At 48.3% G+C, this 17,120-nt stretch overlaps 1 protein-coding gene across 2 annotated transcripts in view; it reads right to left on the bottom strand.

Annotated features, from left to right (window-relative positions):
* Positions 1 to 13,743, bottom strand: part of PRRX1 (paired related homeobox 1) — a 70,739-nt gene extending 56,996 nt beyond the window's left edge. For both annotated transcript variants that reach the window (XM_010984498.3, XM_031435795.2), the window contains exon 1: positions 12,457 to 13,743. In XM_010984498.3, the coding sequence (XP_010982800.1) occupies positions 12,457 to 12,697 (241 nt within the window). In that variant the 5' untranslated portion in view covers positions 12,698 to 13,743. The remainder of the gene's footprint in view (positions 1 to 12,456) is intronic.
* Between the last annotated feature and the right edge of the window lie 3,377 nt (positions 13,744 to 17,120).

Here is a 17,120-nt window from a genome sequence, read left to right as displayed (position 1 = left end):
TCTAAAGTAAATTATAGAACTGTCATTGAACATGGAATTGTCCAAAAACAAAGTAAATTGCTTCGAAGCTCCTAAGGTCCCTAAATCTAAATTAAATATTCATGCTTTTGAGAGCTGGGTATAAATTTATTGAAATGCATTTTTGTTTTTGATCTTTATTTGATAATTTAATTTAGAAGAGTCTCCATTTGATTTCCATCACGTGCTGTTTACGTGCCCGGTTTATAACAAAGAGCGAGAGCCAGAGGAATGAGAAGAGATTTGTGCAGAATGTCAATGTGTCAAGAAGTGGTGTGCTGGTGTCCCTATTCCTAACTCAGTATTGATTCACTGGAAATCATGTATATGAAAGAATCTGGTTGACATCAAAGGTGATAGGATACAGTGAAAAAAATTAAAATGGAATCAGGAGAGAAAGATTTGAGTCCCTCATCAGCAGCACACTAAAATACTCCAAGCCACAGTTTTCTTATCTGTAAAATAAAAATAATTATGCTATCCCCACCTACTCCTTAGAATTGGCTTTGTGAAACGTAATAGCATTGGCAAGTGTTCTTAGAGCTTGTGCAGCAGTTTCATTGTTCTATCTCGCTTTATTGTTCACATTATTAATATTATTAATCCTTTAAGACAACATAAGTCATCAATTTATACAAGTAATAAGGGAAAAGAATTAAGCAAACCAGCAGTCTGAGTATATTAATTCAGTTCAGTTAAAACGATTGTACTTTTAAAGCCTACCCAAACACAGCTGGAACTTCCTAACTATTCAAGGCAGCCCTGAATCTCCAAACCAAAAACATCCAAAACAGTGCCGACAAAAGGTATTCTTCCCACCCTGAGAAAGGAGAATGTTGGGGTGAAGCAAAAAAGATATAAATTTAAAGAACACTCCATATATTCTGAGTAAAAATGATCACACGCGGAAAAATCTCTTCCTCCCTGAGGGCAGCTGAGAACAGACTCGTAACAGTCAAACACGCAGAGACATTATTTTCTGTTTCTCTTGTCAGAAGACATTCAGCCTTTGAAATATGCAAAGCGAAACTGCAGATTTCAGTTTCATGATTAATGAACCAAATTGGGTTTTATTTCTTAAATGTGTTGAGGATTCATCCTGTGGTCTTCCCTCGAACTTGAGGATTAGAGCTGCTGAACAGCACATCTGGTTGTAGGCAAAGAGCTCTCTGGGTGGTTCCCCGTCTCTCCGCCCTGAGACGAGGCAACGTGGGGGAACTGCAGAAACTTTTACTGGGCAAGCGTGGCTTTGCATCCTCAAACATGATGATTATGCTCTCCGTTCCCTCTTTCTCATGAGAAGGGGAAAGATTGTTTGGCTGTATCTAATTCATATTTTTTAAAATTTTGTTCAGCATGATTTTATATCACTTGCTAATACTTTCCCTAAGGAAAATATTTGCATTCCTCAGGCAAATGTTTTCACGTCAGCTTGCTGAGGAATGATTTTTACATAGACTTCATAATAACAATTTATATTTTCTCTGTAATTATCACTTTAAATAAGGGCTAGGGGCCTGTGGACTTTCATATCTGGATAAATGCATTATCTTTGATTTTTCTTAAGTGCTTCTTCCTCTGTCAAAATACATGACAGTGTCCTGGAATATGTCACTGTCCGACCTGATCATCGTTCTACAAGGTATAGAGAAAGAAACGTCGTTTTTCTCCTCCTTTTTCTACAAAAGCACATGTGAGTCTTGAAACATTTAACAAAAGAAAATTCAAGATCCAGAGATCTACACTAGTAGAAAATTTTCAGTCCATTCCCTTAAGAAAGTTTCTCCCCCACTTGCTTTGTGGTGCTTTTCCTTACTAAATTATGTAAAAACAAATTTTTTGAGCAGTAGCTCTCTCCAACTGTGGTCTCGGAACGTCCTTTAGGTATTATGCAGGCTTTTCCAATTTTCAAAAGGAGACATGTGCTCATGTCTAGGGAAGGTTCCCAGCTAAGAACAAGCAGAAAAGAAAAAGAAACTGTTTACTCTGAAGGCCTTTACTGCTGGAAATGTACCCATTGGAACTTGAGAACACTGGGAAATAGCTGTGATGTCACAGCTCTCATCATCCTTGGGGAACTTTTGTTTGTTGTTTGTGTGTTTAATTTTCTGATGAGAGCAAGTGGGTTCAATGTGTTTACGTTTTCTTAATATGGGGGAAACACAGTCTTTGAAAAATTAAAGAAAAATCAGTCATCAAGAATGTTAATAGAAACTGTAAAAAAAAAAAAAAAAAAAGAAATGCTTTAAGACCAGACTGTTCAGGGTGGTGAAATATAGGTGGCTTGACTGTCCCACTTAAATTTTTTTTAATGTAAAATAATGCATTTTCTAAAATGAGCACTTATTACACTTTGTTATTACTCTTATATTTAAAAAATTACTTGCACTAGAGATTGCATAAACAGTGGGACCACACAATAACCCACCCCCCCATTATCTATTTAATTTCTTTGCTTAGTGCTACTGTGGAATATGCTACGCTCCCCCCACCGAAGTATCTAATCTTAAGAAAATTCTCAAAGTAAATTAACAATGATAAAATATTTAGAAAATCATTAAGCAATACTTGTAGAGGCACTGATTATTTCTACAGTAAGCATGAGAAAAGGCATTTGCTTGGTCTGAAAGAAGCAGTCAAGGAAGGCATCACGAGGAGGTGAGAGAGGAGCAGAACTTGGAAGGTAGCATGAGTGGGTCTGCGGAAAGTGCCACGGAGCAAGGACACTGCAGGGCAGAAGGCAGAGAAGTGGAGGAGAGACTGGTGGGTGCACGGGTACTTGCCTGAGTAGCACACTGGGGAGAGGTGGGGAAACAGCTCAAGTCTGCACATGTGTGTGAACGAGCTGACTCCTGGGGTAGGGGTGGAAATATAGAGTATAAAGAATGACTTTTTTTTAAAAAGAGGACAAAAAATTGGTCTTGGGATGGAAAAGAATGAAAAGCAACCGTGAGTTCTAAAGAAAGGGAGAGCCATGATTTTTTTTTTTAAATGTGTTTCTAAAAGAATGCACTAGCATTTACTCATTCATTTGGCAAATATTCCTTGAAGATGTATTATATCCACTCTGCCATCACCTCCGCAGAGAGGAGGACAAGCATGGATGCAATTAGACCCAATTAGTTAGGAGGCTGGCTTCGCAGTGCAGGTGAGATACCATAGAGATTTATAAAGGAGATGAATTCAAGTGATTTTAGAAGGTCAACTTGTTGGGATTTGGAGATGAATTGAACAGAGGCATAAAGGAAAGAGTCAAGGATGCGTCTGAAATTTCTGAGTTTTGCACTCACATGTTGTGATATGGGAAAATAGAGAAAGCTAAAGGAGACATATGGAGGAAAAGGAACTCATTAAAGCAATATTTTGACTGGTTTTGAGGTTGAGGCACTTTTGTGATGTTCGAATAGAAATGTCAAGTAGGTAGCTACATAAATGAACCTGCAGCTCCAAGCGGGAGCCTTGAAGCTACAGCCTGAGAATCAGTATAGAGATGGCTCTAAAATGGTGAGCCTAGAGGATCTCTCCAAGGCAAAGGGTTGAAAGTGAGAAGGGGAGGTGAGGGGGCCTAGTACTTGCACTAGGTTGGAAAGGGGATCCACAAAAATCGGGGAGCTCATTCTATCACTCAAGAAGCACTTACTGAGCACAGACAATGGTTTGGCAGCTATGCCAGTGGTACGTGCCTGCTGTCACCCAGACAAGTACTGAGGGAAGTAGCACTGGTAGAAAATGGAAAGAAAAGTGACAATGTATATAATTATCTAATGTCCCCTCCCAGTCTGGATTAATGGTGATGAATGTCAGTGCCCAGGTATAAAGATTTAGATTCAATGCCTATTTCCATTGAAACTTTCAACGTCATCTGTTTATGATTATTTGAAAGAGAAACAGAATAGTAACCAGTTCCCCAAAACTCAATCCCTAAGAAGTCTCTAACTGGGCTATTATAAAATGAATTATCACAGAGGACGAATGCAGGAAAATACCTAGTACATTACGTATCATTTTTCTCAACAGCACTCCCTCTTCTGAGGATTCTAGAACAGCATTTAGGAGGCTTCTGTGGCCTCCAGGCACCAGTTTTCCCTGCAGCTCCCAGGTCTTGGACACAGGGGCACAGGGAATGAATGCAAAGAAGGAAAAGTATGGCAGACGAGGTCAGGCCGAGACCCTGAATCCCCACCACCCATCCGGCCCGAGCCAATTCTACCAAGCCCTCTGTAGACTAGCATGAATGTGTGTGGATAAATACAACAGAAACTTGAGAAAAACCTGGTTCTCTGTATATATCCAAACTGCTGGCTCGGCCTTTCACTTTGCCCATAGTCAAGCTGATTGAACTTAGCATATCCTGGCTCAAATTTTGATGGAGGTGGGCCTCTTGGCCTTTAAGTTGTATATCTCAATCGTCTTTGAAAAGGTTTGGCCTCCCCACGTATATGCAGAGTACTGGATGTGCACCCATCTGTTTTTATGCTTATTTATACTCTACTACCTTCCAGCGCTGTGAGGTCCTTTAAAATATAACGACATGACTGATGATGAAAAATTAAGTGAATGGAGTGAATATTCTTACTCTCAGACAAACGTTTGTGGGAAAGCAATTTCCCTTACAGTTCTGGCTTCATGCTCCTGTTTTAAGTGAACACCCAAGCTCAGATGATCTTGGAAGGTATGTATTAACCACCATCAATGCTAAGACGACAAAATATGTGTTCTGTCAGTTTGTTGCTCCCAGTATCGCCTTGTCCTGTTGACCCTCTAAGGTCAGGGTGTGAAATGGACCAGGAGAGAAATAGAAAATCCCAAGATTTTCAAGGCACAGGGCAGAGGGAGGATTAAGAATGTAGCCTCATCTGTCCTGTAAGTCTCTGTAAGTCCCAGGTTTCAGGCACACACAAGACTGTGGGGGCAACTACTGTTTTTCCTTTGACAGAAAGAAGCTTACCCTAACCCCAGGGCCTAACTCTAAGGTGGCCGATGTTTTGCCCTATCTAATGGTTCCAGGTACCAATGTGGGTTTCTGGAGCACTTTTGCAGCATCTCACTACTACCGCCAGCTCTCCATCTCTAAATCTGCCCTTCCTTCTTTAAATACCTGGAGATCATACACGTAAATGTCTCACACCAAACTCCACAGGGACAAACTGTCTCCTTCCGCATGGAACCCAGGCACCAGCCCTAGCACCCAGTGACTCAGGGTCATCTAGTCCCACTCTCCTCCTGTCCCTTCCTACTAACCCTGGAATCCTGACCACTCTCATTTCACACAAAGCTGTGTGGCATTATGTGGTCCCTGGAGTGACTTCACGCTATTGACATTTGCCAATTTTTGCTGCTTGTGTAGAAGGGTCATCCTGCATGTCTCCCTCTCCTGCCTGAGTCCAAGGGTTTTTGAAGGCAGGCTTAATTAAGCCCTCTGCCTGGGAGGGGAATGCGCCCCCTTTCGGCGGGAGAAGGCAAGGAGACGCGCGTCGGGCAAGACTCGTGGGTACGTTCCAGACTCCGCCCGGGAGCTGCGTCCCAGCGCCCTGGGACCTGGGAGGACCAGGGCAGAGGTGGTGTGAGGCTGTTTGCATCTTTGTCCCGGCGGCAGAGATGGAGAACACTAAAATCTAAGATACTGTGGGGTCTGTTTTACAAATTAAAATTCTTCACTGAATTACTGAATCAATTCTCCCTCGAACTATTTACTCCTTCCTCCAGGTCCCCCCGCCCCCGCAAAAAGAGGTAAGATTCATAGACAGCCTGCAGTTCAGGCCAGTGTGATCGCCATTCCTGTATGAGGGTTTCGGTATAGTCTCTCCTCGCTCAGCCATTAAGAACATTTCCAGTTGCTTGCAAATTAACTCCGTGAAAGCAGACAAAATAGGAACCAGAGGACCTGTCCTTGTCCTTTCTCATAACTCGGATCTTGGAGGTTCTAATTAATACACCCTTTTCAAATGCAGTCCTCATTTTGAGCTGAGTCTGGAAAAATCAATAATGGCAAAAATAAGGCTCAAAGTCAAAGTCCTTGGGAATTAGAGCTCCCTCATTACGTGGTACAGCAAAGGGGCTGGGACATCCAGTGCTCCAGGACCGCATTCTGGTCATAACTCGGACCGATATAAATTCCTGTATTTGAGAACTGCGGGTACAGCAGAATCCTTGATTCTGATTGTCCTCAGACTCTTCTGAGAAGTCACCTGTGTATGTGATTGATTTGTTCTGACATGTTTTTTTAATTTTCTTTCACAAAATTTCCTTAACCTACCACCATTTGTGCCTTCGTGCCCCTCCCATCCCCTCAAGTGGCTATTGTCCCTGTAATCGGCTTCCCAGATATTTTTCAATCAAGGAAAGTGGTTCCAGGACAAGTGAAACGTAGTGATTTTTTTTGGTCTTAAACCTAAAACTGATAGCCCATAATTCTCTGTAGAACTACTTCCTTGAGACTGCCTCACTAAATTAGACAAATGATGATGCCAAGAATCTACTAATATTCAGACCACGGTGGAGACTCCTTACTCAAAAGATTACATACGTGGAAAACAAACCCCTCGAGCCTGAAACACCGACGATTGTTCCTCTTCAGATATCTTGGCTATATATCTCCGCATTGTTTGATTTAATAACAAACAGCACTTAGGGAAAAGGAGGTTGTGGCAGTTTGTTGATATTATTGTTACCGTTGGAGATAGTTGGTTTTTAATTGAGTGTTGTTAGCCTGCTCACCAAGCTATTTGATTTTCAAGAATCCAAATTCTTGTGGATAGATAATAATGCTGTTGACAGATGCACCTTCTTTGGATTGTTGAAAAGGGCGTTGAAGGAAACCAAAACAACGGGAGTGGTACTGGCCCCGTATCGAATTAAAATGCAGAATTTGACAAAGAGCGTCCAATTGGATTACATTAGCATGCAATCCCAGGTAGTTATGTAAATGTTTGGACACCCAGTGGCAACAGAGAGTTGGCTCCTTATCCAAATGTTTCCTGTAAATATCGGATCTCTAGCTCGGAGCAGCACTCTGAGGATCCTGTTGGTTGAACTTAGAAATGGCTTGGATGGTGGATGCTGAATACCTATGTATTTTCTTCGGGAGGATTCTTCCCCCCAAAACTCTTCTACCCACTGCAAGAGAAAAAAAAGCAAGCAAAACGCAAGCCTTATCTCCTCTATATATACACTCCCCTGATACCTAAAAGTTGTACTTCCTATGGCTTCTGCTGACTCCATTTACCTCCTAAAGGGTAAAAAATAAATACATATTCTCAGAGCCATTTAAAGCTCGAACCGCCAGGAGCGAAAGGTGCTCAGGAGTCTCCGGGAACGTACAGGCGCGCACAATTCTGCAACTTCCCTGTTCCTGAGGCCCCGGGGTCCCTGAGAAGGAGAGAGGTTCTGCAGGAGTAAGAAGAGGTCTGCTTTGATGGGTTGCCCTGACGAAGGAGGGAGCCGGTAAACAGGATATAGGAGAGGAACTGCAAAAGAAACACATCTTCTAAAATAAAAATCAAATTGGTGTAGGGCTCCTCACCGTTGAAAATCTATAGATGCCATTTAAAAGTGAATAAGCACCCGGAGGTGGCTGCTGGCCAGAAACGAAGTTCAAAATTGGGATCTGACCGGATCTGAGCCAGTGGACTAGGAAGGTATCTTTGGCTCCGAAATTGCTGGGGGTTTTTTCGCAGGGGGCGGGAGGGAGGTGACATCTTGTTGGTTTGGAGATGATTTACTTACTCATGTTGTAAAATCTAAAGCGACGTTCCTGGGAAGACCAAGGAACTGCCGGGACCCGTGTGACCTCCTGCTGCCCGCCTGACGCCCCTAGGCTCTGACTTGAGCTTGCCGGGAAGAAGGTTAAGGTCGCCGAGCAGAAATGCCGGGTTGCGCGACGCCTAAGGTGCGGGAAAGGCGCTCCGGAGTCTTGGGAAGGGCATCCCGGCGAAATGAACGGTAAAGCCAGTAACTCACTGTCTTCTAGAGTTGGGGGATCTGGAGGCCCAGCGAGTATTGGCAGTCAGGGCCTCGGACTTTAGAGGCTTACCTCCCGGGCGCTTAAAACTCCAAGCGCCTTTCGCTCCTAATCGCGAGGGAGTCACCAGACTGTAAATTTCTCCAAAATATTAAGAGAAGGAAGCCATTCAACCCCTTGCTTCTGTATGTTAAGATAAACAGGATTCACAGCCTCTTCTCTGGACTTGACATTCGACCTTGAGGACTCAGTGGCCTCCCATGATCCTAGATTTCACTGCCTCCTCTAAAAAGAAGAAAGAAAAAGCAAAAAACCCTCCAGGCTACGCTTAAAACGGTATATTTCATTAGCTCCCCTTTGAATCGTGGTAACTGAGGCCCAAATTCAGAGAGGCAGCACCGGCTCCAAGGCCCCACGGGGTGGTGCCGCATAAGAAAATTTCTGGTGCCGTAAGGACTGCAAATGCTGAGACGCCAGCAGAATTGATATTCCCGTGCGAGTTCCACGCGGGAGCGCCCTGGAGAACGTTCCCCGCTCTCCTGAGCGTGTCTCTGGCCTAGAGAAGTCGGCGGAGATGGGCCCTGGGGAGTGTGGCAGGCGGCTGGGGCGGGTGAGTCCTTCGCGCCGCGTTCACACCTCTCCCTTTGTGACAAATCGATTTCCCGCGACGCTGTTCTGTATTTGCATCCCGCCGCGACCCGGGGCCCAGCTGCGCCCGGTCCACACTTAGCACCGCCTTGTGAATGTGTGCGTGTGTGCGCGCGTGTCTAATTGACTTTCCGTCTACCTTTTTATGACTACATGTGTTTCCAACAAAAGGTCTTATTAGGACAATCTGGTTTCACTAATTTAGAGGTTGGGAACATGGAAGGCAGGCTTTTTTTTTTTTTTTTTAAGAGTTTGCAGAAGTTCAGATTAAGAAATGACAGCGGGATGCACCATCCTCCCAGGAGTGGGTCTGCCTATTTTTTATGAGTTGTTTCTCCTTCCTCCCTGACTACCCCTGTTCTGCCACCACCCCACTTCACACTCCACACTCCCCCATTAGCCATTGGATTCCTAACCGTGTTTAAGGAACGTTTCTTTAAACACTTAAGGTATTTGAACCCAGAAGTTTGAGAAGTATACTAGGCTGGGAGTATCAGTAAAAGGAGAAAGAAATCCTTCAACAGAGAGGAAAGTGGAGTGGATGAAAATCAGGGGGGAAACAGGGGAGTGGGGGGACCATCCAGAAGCCTTCACTTTGGACAGTGATTAGCGCCTCTCGGCTACACTGGACCCAGTTTGTAAAAAAATTTGCAATATTAATGATTAATATTGCCAGTGTAAATAGAGTCTGTTTTTCTTATTTCAGCTGAACAGAAATCTTAGGAAGGATGTGTTTCTGTATAGCTCTAAGAGGAAAGGGTGTCTGTTAAATGTCCCCCGTCTCTCCAAAGGAGGTTATGGTTTCTCACTCTGGAGTAGTAGACTCCCAGGAGGCTGCAAGGGGCGTCTGACTCCCGATGCCCTCCTCTGTCCCATGCAGCTCGAAGCCCAGCTCTAGTCCTCTGCCTGGAGACTCCTTTCTTCCCTAATTCACAGTCTGAGCCATTCTGTCCACTGCAGACAGGGAGGCCTAGTGCCACCCCACCGGTCCTGAATCCCACGTAGCTCATGACAGCCCTCTTGGCAACTTCTGGTGGGGGCCCAAGACTCAGGACAGGTGTCCTCTTGGACACTTGCTGTTACCCATCTTACCCTGCCCTTAGTCTCATCCCAGAGATGGGGAAGGAGGTTGAGGAAACATTGCTTTGAAAAGCAACTACTACTTGTTAGAATAGGCCCTGGCTGTCTTTACAAAGCAAGGCCTGTGGCCTGGCTGTGGGTGTGTTTGGGTGTGTGTGTTTTCTCAGCTACTTTCCCAGCCCCAGACGTCCATGACAGAGTCCCCATTACCTCGCTCGGCATTCTGCGACCTTCTTACGAAATTGCCTATCATTCTTACTCAAGCATCCTCTCTCTCTGAACCTCAGTTTCCCTCTGGGGTTCACTCCACACTAGGCCTTAGGTTACCACTTGAAACTTCAAGATGTGTTCATGTATCTAACAGGCAGGTTCCCGCAGATCTCAACCGTTTCCCTTGGGACACAGGTCCCAACTCCAACCGCCACCCTTATGTGTCCCCTCGCGCCCCGTGGATGCCACGTGATCATTGCAGCCTCTCCTGCACCAGGCCTGGGTCTTGCAGGAACCATACCTAGGCCACATCTCCTGGCCTCCGTTTCAGCTTGCGGGTGCTTCCCAGCCAGCCTCCCCGGCCTAGCCTCGCTCTCTACCCACTAGGAGGCCACCAAGAACCCGAGCTTCCTTCTCGTAGTGTCCGCCCAAAGTCAAACGCCAGGAATGTCAGCATCCCTCCAGCCCTGTAGTACGCGGGGCCCAACTCCCGGCCGCCTGGACCCCGGGCTTGCTGCGGCCACCGACCCTGGGCCTGCTGTTCACATTTCCTCCGCTTGCTCTTGAGGCAAAGCAACCCTGGCTGGTCTCTCCTGCCCCACCCTGGTCCTCTATGCAGCAGTTTCTTCACGACCCTGTTTTTCTGTCGTGGGTGCAGCCTCTAGTTCTCTGAACAGTGATAAATGTTATGATTAATAATTAGTCATGGAGAAAGAAGAACGGCAGAATTTGCAGAATTAGTGAAGCTGGCTGATGGGTACATGGAGATACGTAATATTAGTCTCCGTGCTCTTGTATGTGTAAATATTCCCTAGTAAAATGTTTTAAAATAATCATATTATTTCGCAGTGCATTTTCCTGTAACTAAAAATGTCTACGCGAAAGATTAATTCACGCTGCCGGCTGTGCTGTGCGAGCAGCAAACCGCTGCTACCCACCCCTGCCCTCGGACCAATAACTACAACAAGGACGCCTCTGCCTCTGTACCTAGCCATTACCCCGGACTTGGGGACATCGGGTCTTCATTCCTCAGAGTTGGCCAGTCTTTCCCTAGTGACTGGCCAGGCCAGACTCCCCGTCGCCCTCTGCCTCTACAGAAGTAGAGTGGATTGGCCCCAGTTGACTTTTGGCTAAAAAAAAACTGAGGGGAGCCCAGGCCTGGACCAAGGAAGCAGGGCAATGGGCAGGCGGCCTGCAGGAGAGAGAGGCCCTCCCTGCGGCCTGTTTCAGCGCAGCCCTCGGCGCTCCCTCCAATTTGCACAGGCCTTGTTTCCAGCTGCTTCTGAGTCCAGTTTGCTTCGCTGTTTTCTGAGAGTCTAATCTTGGAAATGTTTTTGGTTTTGTTTTTGTTTTTGAAATCATAGAATGCCAGCGGGACCCCTGGTTCCACACCTTCCAAGTTCCAAGAAAAAATAGCAGTCAGCAAATAATGGCAGAGAAAGAGATCCGCTTCATTTTAAAACTTCCAGCCACATTCTGACTCTTGCAACCTCAAGGAGGAAATATCCAATCCTATGTCACCAGGGATGAGCCAGGTGACAGGTCTGTTACAGACTCCAGAATGTATGGATACACTTGGAGTCACTTTTTTTTTAAGACACCGCTAATAACGCGAGGCGAGATTTCCGTAAGGGCACGATACCAATCAGGAAGGGTGCAGAAGGGAGACTGTGTATGGACTTTTCTGGAAATCTTGGGGCCAATAGGGAGAGCTCCTCCAGTGTGACACCGGGCTCGGCTTCGGAGCCCGCGCTTCCCCAGCGCATCTCTGCTGTGAGGGATCATGTGGGGCGGTAGCTTGGGTTTCACCCCTAAAGGACACTCCCTTTGCTTCGCGAGAGTCTTCTCGTGTCACTCAGGCCTTTGATTCTACCGGGCATCTCAGACCCGTTTGCAGGTGGCTGCAACACCCTGGGACAGAGAGCGGCTCGGGCGCTCCAGCCCGGCGCACCAGCGCCGCCCCTCCGGCACGCCTGGCCTCGGGAGCCTGCGCACGGTGCGCCGCCGGAGCAGCGCGGGTCTCGCTCTCTGTGCGCGGTGCCCTCCGCCACCTCTGTCCCGTAAGCCCTCGAACTCGCTTACGCCACCCGGGAGAAACCTTTCCGACCCGACTCAGCATCTTTAGCCCACCGCCTTCCCAAACAGGCGGGCTCCCGGAGTCTGCCCCGCTCTGGGACCCCTTTTCCAGCCCAGCCCTGTCGCCCTGCAAGTGGGAAGATCTGGCAGCCCCACTCGGTCGGGACAGAGAGGCAGCACAGTCGGCTTTGGGGCGAGAGTCCGCGGCGGGCAGGGTCCCTGACCCCAACCGCAGGGCCTCGGAGCCTCCCTCCAGCGTCCGCCTGGCTACGTCCTCCGCAGAGTCCTCCTTTTCTCATCCTTTTCTCTTGTCTGCGATCGGCCCTTCCTCCGGCCGCTGCCACCGACCTCTCCCTGTTCCTGACTTTCTCCCCCTGGCCCCAGGCGGGTTCCAGCCGCCGAGCCCGGACCCCCGCCCTCGGTCGGGGACACACCCCCCCGCGGGCATGCGCCCCTTCACTCACTGTCCTGTTGCGGGGTGTCGCTGCCGCTGGTGAGTCCCGGCGACTCCAGCAGGCTCCGGCCCGCCTCGCCCACGCTCTCGTCCGCCTGCGCCGCCACCATGTCCCCGGCTTCCTCCAGGTCTAGCAGGTGACTGACGGAGAAGTTCTTTTTCGCCTGCAGGGTGTCGAGGTTGCCCGGGCTGTCCAAGCGGCCGCCCAGCGCCGGTTGCCGCTCCAGAACGTGCCCGTAGCTGGAGGTCATGGTCTCCCCCTCCGATCCCACCCACCCCCCTCTTCCCGCTCGAATCAACACCAAACGCTGTGGGCGCGAGGGGGGAGAGGAGCCGAGTGGGGAAGAGAGAGGGGGGAGTGGAGAGAGAGAGAGGAGAGAGGAGGAGAGAGGAGAGGGAGAGAGAGAGAGAGAGAGAGAGAGAGAGAGAGAGAAGGAAGGAGGGGAAGAACAACAACAAAAAAGTGGAAAGAGGGCGGGGGACCCCCTTCTGTAGAGCAGAGCGTTCTGCACCAGCAGCCTTCGACAGCCTCGGTTGCTTTCCTGAGGCCAAGTCCGGCGCCGTCCAAAGAGATAATCCACACAAAAAATAAAATTAAAAGTCACCCTATGTTCAAGTCAGGAGAAAAAAAAAATTCCTTCCAGCTCTCCAAAGCGTCCACACGCATACACTAAAAATAATAATAAGGGGGAGAGAGGAAAGGGGAGGCCAGCAGGGCGGGGGAGTTAGGCAAACAGAAGAAGAGAGAAGACGGGGTGGGAGAGAAGAATCAAAGTGGGTTTTTTTTTTAAGGTTAAAAAAGTTATTCCCAGGCAAGAGTTCAAGCACCAACAGAAGAAGGCTTGTTCCAGCTTTAAAACATCTTCAAGAAAACGTGTTCCCCCTCTCCGCACTCCTGTGGATTCTCAGGAGTGACTAAAGTTTCAGGAGGAGAGGGTGATGTCTTGCAGATGTATTGGAGAGCAGGATTCTCACTTTACTTTTCGTAAGGAGGAAAAAAAAGGGCTTCAGGAGTCCGAAGGAGGGTGGTGGTGGGTTTCCCCCGTTCCCTTCGCTTTCTCCCCCTCTTCTTGCTGAGCTCCTTTTTCCTTCTCAGTTGGATCAAGAAGCTCTCTGGCACTTCAAAAGGCACAAACTGGCATGCAGAGGAGGCTTTGTAGGGAATACAAGAAAATTGGAGACCCCTGGGAGGGCAGATCTCGACTTAATAGGAGCCTGTAATTACGTGGCAAAGCCTTTGTGCGGTGCCTGACGTTTTACAGACCCCCGTTCTCCATCACAATCTCCTTCTTCCTCCTTTCCCTCGGACCAAAAAACAGTCTGATTAAGAAAACCCCCTTTGCCAACTTCTGAGCAAGAGAGAAAGAGAGAGGGAGGGAGTGCGAGAGGGAGAGAGGGAGGAGGGGAAGAAAAGGGAGGGAAGAGAAAGCGAGAGAGCCCCTTCGGATTTTTTTTTTTTTAAGTAAAGGTCTAATTATCATTCCCCTGCAATAGTATCACGGGGAGAAAAGACAAACTGAAACCCACAGTCACTTCAAACGAGTTGATTATTTTGCTTCGGCATTAACTCCTCCAGATTTGTTTAAGATCCTGTTGGAAAATCTCATTTGCATGTTTTGATAACAGCTGCGGGGAAACTTGCTGGAAAAAAATCCACAACTATCTCAATCAAATTTTCTTCTCCCTCTGCCTTTTTTTTTTTTTCTTTTAACGTTTCCTGCTGTTCCAACAGTTTTGGGGTGGGTGGGGATGAAGGAGGGTCGGAAAAAACGAGGAGAGAGCAAGCGTATTAAGGCTACATTTGGCCCTGTAGAGACAGCGTACTAAATAATGTAATAAAATAACAGGACTGATTATAATGGAAGGCTCTCCCACGCTTCTTCCGTGGACTAAAGGCAGCTTGGGGGAGATCTAGAAGGCGCCGAATCGGTTCGAATCTCCCCGCCGCTAGGAATCCCGGGGCCAAGGCAGTAGAAAATTTACATACTTATTTAGCTGGAAGAAAGTACTCTTAAGAGTTTGTCACAATTGCTCCCCTTCCCCCACCCTGGCCAATTTCGTAACCTCTTTGGTGCAGCCAAGGTCGCTTCCCCAGGCTACAACGCTTAGACCAGAGGGTCGCGCTGCCCAGATGCGGAGGAAACAGGGGCACTCGCAGAGCCAGCGGTCGCCGTGGCTCCTGCGCGGTTCAGGGTCCAGCCAGGGTGTCGAGGGGGGAGGGGGAGGGGAGGAAGGACCGAGAAGGGTGGAGGAGCCCCCATCTAAGTCTATGGATAATGCTCTGTCGTCCGTCTGCGGAGCCCGAACTTGACAGAGGACAGAGGGGTGCTGAGCGATTTTTTCATGACCTGTTGGAATTTGGTAACAGCTTTAATAGTCTCATTAGAAATGAGTTACTATATAACGAGTAAGTAAAATATTAAGTGCTTATTTGTGGCGTTTTATGTTATTTAAACACACAAACACATACTCCCTCATTCCCTTGATTACTAAACTTTTTTTTTTTCCTATAACCCAGAGGCTCAACTGGAGGGCAAGAAGGGTCCGAGTGTGTGTAAATGGTTTCTGGGCTCCAAACGGCCATAGTTAGCCCAGAACTTCCAGCCCTGATCTAGGAAAAGAACATTTGATGCCATCAAAGGGCTGCAGATTGAAACCAGATGTGCTCGCCTCGGTTCTTTCCATGCATTTAATTAAGGAGCCGGGATGGAGGAGACTTTTTCATCATTAGTCCACCCACTCCCCCCTCCTCTTTCCATCCCCTCGCCCTTCCCCCGGCCCACTCGCACCCCCGACCGGGAGCCCAGAGCCCCGCCAGCGCCGGGCGGTGCGCGGAGCCGGTCGCTCCGTCTCCCCAGCGGTCGGGGCTCAACGCAGTAAACATCTGTTCGTGTCTGGGCCGCGGCGAACTGCGCGGAGGAGCTAGCGGGATACTGGTGGGAGACCGACGCGCCCCCGGGTGGGCCCGCAGCCAGTGGGAGAGTTGGAAGGGGGTGCTTGGCGCGGAGATTTCCAACACCGCTGCCTCTGCGCGCCCAAGCAGAGCGCCACACGCGTCAGTGCCACTGGCTGGAATGGACGCGACTTAATCGCGCAGAGGTTTTCACCCGGCGTCCCGCTGCAGGAGCTTAGGTGAAAGGGCCTTTTCTGCCTCCGCTCCACACCCCGCGAGGCACTGCTCGTTTTGTCCCCGTAGCCGGGTCAGCCCTTTCGAATCTTCCCAGAACTGGAACAGGCCCTAGCTTTTCCCTCCTCCATCCTCATTTACACAGTTGTAATTTAATGTTTCTTTTCGTCTCTGCTACCGACCGAATTGCCCTTTGTGACTAAAGTCTGGATAAGGAACCCCTTGGACTTGCTGCTTCCCCGGTAGACCCATTGATCTCTTGTCATTTGAGGGGAGATAGCCCTGCAGAGAAAGTTGCCTTGTCCCCGGGTGTGGCGTCGGCCTGGTTGGTGACCGACAGGTAGCGACAGGGAAACTATGGGCAGTTGGAAACAAAGTCGGACGTCTCCACTTGTGTTGCACGGTGTTTTCCAGAGAAATCAGGCGCTCCCTTAACATCATCCGCTTGTCATACATTAAATAGTATCAACGAATCCCATCAGTACCAACCAGGATGCTAACGGTTTCAACAAAAACACCAGACACATTTGCTTAACATTTGTCGACCAAATACACATATAATATAAATTTCTATGCACAATATTTTCCCAAAATGTCTTCCGGACCGAGAGCTCAAATACCAGCCGCCTGTGCGGGGTCGGTTGTGCTTCTGCAGCGCGGCTCCCGCGGCTGCGCTGGAATCCTGAGGCCCCGAGTCCCGCTCCAGTAATTGGGGTGGTATCTGAGGACTGCGTGTGGGGAAGAGGGCGGACAGAGTGTCCTCCGAGCCCAGAAGAAGCTGAAAGTCGGGTGCAGATTCCAAGGGTGTCCAAGGGAAGGGAGATGCCAGGCTGGGACAGGGTCTGGAGACAGGCGGCAGGGCCCTTTGCAGACCTGGAGCGCTATTTTTGGAATCTTGTGCGAAAAACTCTCAGGACTCTCCACCACTCCAGAGGGTGGCTTCTACCAGGGTACCCCGCAGGCCTCAGCTGCAGGGACCAAGCCCAAAAGTTCTCAGTCCCTGTGAAGAATTCACCTCAGAGACCCGGGACAGCAGTGTGGGCTGAGAGGATGCTCTTGGAGGGTCCCCAAGAAAGCAAATCCTAGAGGCATACACCCTGCAGAATTGATTTCTTTTTTTTTCTTTTTTTTTTTTTTTTTGCTTGTTTAGGTCTTTATGGGTTTTTGTTTTTGTTTTTGTTTTACTATTAGCAATTAATTTTGATTTTTTTCTATTAGCAATTATTCGTGGATTGGATCCACACCCTTATTATGTTTACACAAATCGTTAGTAATTTGTTGAGATTCTGGATTGTAATTAAACACCATCGGGATAACCCTACGGGGAGATTCATGAACAAGCAGAGAGCGCATTCACCCGGTAAATGGTGAAAGGCGTCGGTTCCTGCTGCCAGCTGGCCAGGTGGGAGAAGGCTGTCTCGAGAACCCTGGGAGCCAGCGCTGATGCTCTGCCCCGGCACGGCACGCAAGGGCGGGCCAGGGAACTCCTTCTCAGAGCACCAAAGGTCGCCGCGCCTGGCCTCTCCTTGCGTCCAGGCGCCAGGCCC

This window comes from Camelus dromedarius, chromosome 23 (assembly GCF_036321535.1).
Source record: "Camelus dromedarius isolate mCamDro1 chromosome 23, mCamDro1.pat, whole genome shotgun sequence".
Lineage (NCBI taxonomy): Eukaryota > Metazoa > Chordata > Mammalia > Artiodactyla > Camelidae > Camelus > Camelus dromedarius.
The sequence above is the reverse complement of the archived record's forward strand: the minus strand, read 5'-3'. Positions and strand labels throughout refer to the sequence as shown.